Source organism: Montipora capricornis, chromosome 11 (genome assembly GCF_036669925.1).
Source record: "Montipora capricornis isolate CH-2021 chromosome 11, ASM3666992v2, whole genome shotgun sequence".
Classification (NCBI taxonomy): Eukaryota; Metazoa; Cnidaria; class Anthozoa; order Scleractinia; family Acroporidae; genus Montipora; species Montipora capricornis.
This window is the reverse complement of record NC_090893.1, coordinates 27791173-27797568: the sequence shown is the minus strand read 5'-3', so window position 1 is coordinate 27797568 and position 6396 is coordinate 27791173. Positions and strand designations below refer to the sequence as shown.

At 39.1% G+C, this 6396-nt stretch overlaps 1 protein-coding gene across 3 annotated transcripts; it reads right to left on the bottom strand.

Moving 5' to 3' along the window:
• Positions 1-2047: 2047 nt before the first annotated feature.
• On the bottom strand, positions 2048-5208 carry LOC138024008 (keratin-associated protein 9-1-like). 3 transcript variants are annotated; one of them, XM_068871098.1, is made up of 4 exons: positions 5036-5208; positions 4567-4658; positions 4185-4431; positions 2048-4087 (listed from the first exon to the last, which is right to left on the bottom strand). In XM_068871098.1, exons 3-4 carry the CDS (start codon positions 4405-4407, stop codon positions 3729-3731), a joined length of 582 nt encoding a protein of 193 aa, XP_068727199.1. In that variant the 5' UTR covers positions 4408-4431; positions 4567-4658; positions 5036-5208; the 3' UTR covers positions 2048-3728. The 3 variants fall into 3 exon arrangements, with proteins under 3 accessions (XP_068727199.1, XP_068727200.1, XP_068727201.1); XM_068871099.1 differs by having other exon boundaries at positions 4185-4408; XM_068871100.1 differs by lacking the exon at positions 4567-4658.
• Positions 5209-6396: the final 1188 nt, after the last annotated feature.

The following is a 6396-nucleotide window of genomic DNA, read 5'->3' as shown; positions in this document are numbered from 1 at the left end:
TCTTCATTGATTTGAAGATGTCTTATTCAATGCGGGTGCTCTTTAAGAAATCAAAATACATGCACGTATCTCGACAGAGCGCTTTAGAGAATTAAGATGTCTTAATTTAGCTCTTTCTGCTTGATGTTTCCACGCAAGATAAGAAGAAGACTGTGGTTTAAGTCTTGCTTTGGAAGTTCTTAAGTATCTGATAAACAAATTTCTTTGAATGGATTGATGGATACGCCTTACGATGTCACTTGTCACTGCAATATCAGTGCTTTTGAGAAAGGAAATTATCGCTCACACAGAAAAGAACCTGAAGACTTACCCGTCAACTGTTTAGATTTATCCAAATATTTTCTTCAGAAATGAGGGAGAATAGTTGCTCCGGCCACAAATGTGTCAAGTCAAAGTTTTCCGAATTCGGTTGTATTTCAAATTGAAAGGTCACCAGAAAATCGATGATCTTGTCCTCTTGCCATCATTTGTGTTTTGGACTCATCTACGATTATCCGTTACGCGATGTTGTATATATCATTCACCGATTAAACTTTCTCTTTCACCTCGAAATCCTAAACGTTTATTCCAAACCGCAAGATTGGTCATCCCGCACCGCTCGGTCACAGGGATTACGTTTGAAAAAAGAGCATATCCAACTGGTAAATTGCCAAGTCTTATGATTTGTTTGTCAGTGTTGCTTTAATTTTTTTTTGAGGGGGGAGGGGGGGGGGGGTTCTTCCTATTAATGGAGTAATGGGGGTGTGCCGCTGGATGGGGTAGCATTCTCACGACTGGATTGACTATAATGGGGTTGGGTTTTCAACAGAGTTCCCGACAGAGTTACTGGAATGGGGTCGCAAATTGTGGGCATTTTTGGGGTACGACAATTCTGGCTACTGGGATTTAAAAATGGAAAAATTCGCGGTAAAGAAGAAAATAAGATAAGAAAAGTTGTTACAGAAAGAACTGTAGCGCTGTTGATTTAGTATTTACTAGTCACATTACATTCCGTTTTGAATTTATAATAGAAAGGCTTTATGTATGGTTTATACATAAACAGAAAGTGCATAGCATTGAACTGTGCAACAATATCGTGTGTTAATAAACATCATCCATAGGAAAAACGAGCATCTCGAGATGCGCAGAACGTATGCGCAATAATAATATGAGGCACCGCCCAAATGATTTGCCGTTACAATGGGGAGATGCCTTGCGTGACGACATTACAACGGCTACAAGGCCGGACTAGCCGATATCAGTCGTAAGTGGGGCCATTGCTTGTATGTGTTTAAGATGGTTTTCTGCAGAAGAAAGGTAGAAGAGTATTTCTGAATAAAAACCACTTTGCTGAAAAAACAATAGCCGACTCTTATTCAATAAGCCATTTGCAACAAACTGGGTTCGCGACAGAATGAACGTTGAACTTGAAATCGGGTCTTTACTCGGAATTTCATAAATTGAAAGATCAGACCTCGACCATTAGCCATTACGATGCAGAGTTTCAGAGAAATTTGCAAACTCGAGAATTTCCAGAATTAAGCGCCTCAAAAAGAGGTCAGATGTACCAAGAACAAAAATTGAATATATTGTTTCTTCCTAAACGTTATTATAGCAAATTTGCGGTCAACTTTTCAGTTTTCATTGCTGGGAAATTGACGAGTTGAAACCGGCTAAATCATCGTGTTTACGAAAAAGAAATTGCGTGACGAATTTGATTTAATCATTCGTTCGTTCGTTCGTTCATGCATTTCATAGTTCATTTGATTTTTCGGCGTTCATTCGCTTTATCGTTTATCCCCCTTTATGGATAGCCCGCGAACGCAGACTTATTTCCGACGGTCATTTCTCTCTTCGGATAATTTTCGGGGGAGAGAAACGACCGCCGGAAATACCTCTGCGTTAGCAAGCTATTGGCCATTTCGAAATTGCGCAGGGAACTGGGGCGAGTTTCAAATTTGAAGCAATCGATAAATTGACGCCATTACATGGAAGATAACATGGAGATTGGCCATCTGAGCCAAGTTTGATGCTTTTATGTCGAACAGAGACCAAGTTACGGACTTTTTAACATAGTTAAAAATCCACCATGCAAACCACTCTAATTTTGACTGCAGCGTCCAAACATTCGTGATATTCTGGTCATTGTATTGACCGCAGTGAAATAAGCGAGAGAAACAGAAAACACAACGTTTGACATTTTACACATTTTACGACGTCCTTATATTCCATACTCGAAAAAAGTGCCACATTATTCGCAAAGTCCACTCTCTCTAACGTGTATGGGTCAAAACCACATTTAAAAATAATTAAAAATTATTTGTGTCTCCTCGCTAACTGATCTACATACTGTCCACGGTTCCCTTGGTGTCTTCGATAGGAAGCCGCAGCTTATTACTCGGAATACCTGAAAGGTATCCGAGTTATATTCTGGGAAGAATTTAGTTTTCCGTGTAGCAAATGGACAATAGAATTAGGAGGCGGTGATTTCATTGGCTAAAAGCAATGTACTACACCCCTCCGAGCAATACATTTGACCTCCCTCTGTGAAAAACAACTGCAACAATAAAAATAAACACAAACGCGAAGGAGTAGATTTCAGATAGCGAGAGACTTGAAACAGCCTCACGTCTAACAGAATTAGATGAAAATCGCAATTTATAACGTGCAGTGGAGCAACTAAATGATGGGTTCTACGTTGGGGCTTCAGCGTGACTCGTTTAATTTCGTTTGCTGATTCAAGCCCATGTTTCACGATATAGGAAATGACGCAATGCAATGCAGCTAAACGTGCAACAAGATGCTTTAAAAAAGCGTCTTGTTTCCCTTTCGTAAACAAGCGATGCAAACTTTTGACGTTCGATGCCATTCTTAGTAACCAAGCCTTTTTTATTCGGTTAGCTTTCAATTAATTGTTACGGTTAGCTTCATTTAAATAGTTAAAAAGTTCAATTGAGCCGCTGTTTCGGTAGTGTGGAAGTTAAGTGCATTCGCTCTTATTCCATTGATCCGAGTTCGATATCGTTTGATTTTTCTATTTTTTTTCTAATTTTTTCTAAGGTTTTTTCTTAGTTTTTTTTTTTAATTCTAAGTGATATACGCTGCTAATCTAATGCTAGATTAAGTATCTTTTTCCTCATTTGCAGACGACAAACTTAACAGTGAAAATTGTCTCGTCCAGGTCTCGTCCAAATGGCATCACTTGTTTACGAAAGAGAAAATTGCTTCGGCGCACGCCCTGGCTTACACGGTAGCGTGGAGCACCTTTTCGATCTCACTTCTATCAGCAAACACACGGGTATTTTGAGCTAACGCTCTGAATGATTGATGCCCAAATTTGGTGCAAGATATCATGGTTATCCTTTGAGCCGAAAAATTGGTTCACGATGTCTTGAGTTAAAATCTCGCCCTTGTCAAAGGTTTTTTTCTCTTTCCTTGTGCGGGACGTTCCATGGATAGGGCTGATGTTCAAATGGATTAACTGCAAAATACCCTGCCAGTGTGGTTAACATTTGGCGGCGTTCTTTTAAGAACTGTGGCAGAGTATAAATGTAGAGAGAGAGAGAGAGAGAGAGAGAGAGAGAGAGAGTGAGTAAAGGTTAATGATATTAAGTCAATGGCATGCAGATAAGTGACAGGGTATTCTGCAGTCAGGCCTCATGCACCCTTCGATAATTAATTCTGTTGTTATACGTGCGACGCGACCAACTTACTCTTCGATTAGACAAGAAGTTTTTTTTCCTGCAGGGTTATAAAGTAAAAACGTCTATGAGCAGAATCCAGATCCAAAAGCTTGGCTGCACGGGTGATGCATTGCTCTCTTCTGTGTGACCAATCGAGTTGCATTTTCCTCCTAAACACTGTCTTATACATTTTCGCGCAAAACACCTCATATCGCACTCTCCCCCTAAGCACATCTGGTGACAGCTCTCCACCCCTCTGGGACATACCATGGTACAATTTGCGCAGACCTGACTGCAGGTGGACGATGAACACGTGACTTGCTGACATTTCGCTTTCCACACGCATGACTGATAACAGAACATGCTCGAAAGACACTTCATGTTACAACTACCGAAAAAACACTGCTGGGAACAAGTATTCCCTCCTGGAGAAAAAAACGTAAATTTATCCCATTAGGTTAACGAAGAAGGGTTTTAAAATTATGTTATTAGTAGTACTGGTAGATAAAAAGCTGGGCTTACCCGAACACACCATATCGCGGCAAGAAGAGAGAAAATTGCACTTTTGTGTGCAGCTCTTGAATGTAGAAGATCCATCCATGGTGCACGCGCAATGGGTAGAGTTACATGTCTTTTGACAGAGGTTTTGATTGGTAGCACCATATTTGCACGTTTCATCAGTCAATGAAATCGCCGCGAGGAGGAACGGAGTCATCCCCGCTAACACTAAAGCTGGTTGGAACATTCTGGAATATCGTTAAATGATGAACTAAAGGAAAATTTACGGATAACGGGAAAAGAGACAAGAGTTATTATTGGTCCGTGTGAAAAGACAAGACAAAAAAGTTCTATCTCTGGATGTTTTCCGAAAAAAAAGAAGAAGAGAGAGGAAAACAGTGCTTACTTTGTCAATTGTGGCCGTATTGCCAGAGTTCTGCGAGCGAGGTCTTTTGTCTCTTGCAGTCTTTTGCGTTCAACTTTCGTCTGACAAAACCCCTAAAAAATAATGAATAGGTCAATTCCCTGCCGCTGAAATATCTTGGATCGAATTTCATCATTCGTAATTAACTTGGGCTAAGGAAAAACCAAGCGTTAACCATTTTTCTTGGATTTTAGATAGTAATAATTGCAGCTTATAAAATTACCGGTAAACAGTTGGCAAGTACGTGTAACCTTGACAAAGTTAGACACTGTTAAATATTGACTGTTTGACTTTTCTTGTGCCGAAAATTGCCTTAAAACGGCAAGTTTGCTTCCCTCAAATGTCATGTTTTAAATCGTTGCAGTATACGATCTACGGAAAGCATGCCCTCTTTAATTGATGGGAAATTAAAATTTCTGAGTAGAACTAAGCAGCACATTTTATTACTTACGTTTTTGAATATCCTTTGTTCAAATATCCTTTGTTTTTTTTATTCGTGTTCGTTTTTCATGGTCTGTTGATTTCTTTCGCTCGAATTAGCGCGAGTACCGAGTCAACAAAGGCAATAACAGTTGCTCTGAAAAAGAGACTGCGAAACTTCAGTTAAACGTTCTAAATACTCCCTTCCGATAGCCCGAGCTTATCGTTTAATTTACTGCGTACACTGCATTATCGTGTATTCATAAATTATTCAGAAAGTTTTTTTATGACTTGCCAAGTTATGCCTACACAAAAGTCTAAGGGAGAATCCCCACTAAGTTCAATGATTTCGTACGTAGCTGTAATTATAAAATAAATTGTGCCCGTTGGAGCTCATTTCATTTATGCCGCACACGAAGAGTAACAAACCTATCGGGAAAAGGAAGATGTAATCAACGCGTCAGGTACATGTGAGTACAATCCAAAAACATTATTGAAAGGCATGAATATTTTATGAGTAATTCTCAACATTTTATTTCCTACTGAGTTGATAAGAAAAGGACAAAATAATGTTTTGCTTCAGGCGTTATTCTTTGTTTTCCGCTGCTGAATAAATGGACTTCTTAGCCGGCTTTATCAGTCGAAAGTGAGAAAGACAAAAAATATATTCAAATTGAAAGCTTGGTTTTACAATTTACTCATTTACAGCTGCCATGATTCATTGTAAGCCATCATCTTAAAATATTTTTTTTTAAGTTCATTGATTTTCTTTGAGTGTGTTGCAACCAATCGTGTTTTACACTTTCTAAGCTACTTAGCGCTGTGGATGTGGATTAAAAATGACTCTTCAAGTTTCTCAGTGTCAAACTCTCTTCCTATAAAAGATGAATTTCTAATATCACACAGCTCTCTCCACCCTTAATTTAATTGGACCTGTATTGATGGTTTGCATCGAGGGTTGTCCAATACACCGACATAATGAGATTCATAGCACTTCACAATAGACATCACAAAGTGTCCCCCAACCTTAATTCTTAAAAAAGTAATAACAGTTTTGCGAGACATAAAGTGCAGGACACTTTGTGACACTTTATGATGTCTATTGTGACGTACCAGGAATCTCATTACAATCTCATTATGTCGGTGTCTTGGACAAGTATGGAGTCTGACGTCAAGGCGGACATGTTGGTCTACAGAACAAGCATTAAAATTTCTTTTTGGGGATTTGACTCTATTATAATGCAAGACTTGTGGGGCCATTTTCTATTGTTTTGTACACCAGCATGGCCTTCACATCACGTGGATGCAGAGGTTTCAGAGGTTTCAGCGTTTAGGATTAGGCTCCATTATTTTAAATACATGTCATTTGTGCCTGTAGTTTTCTGAACCATT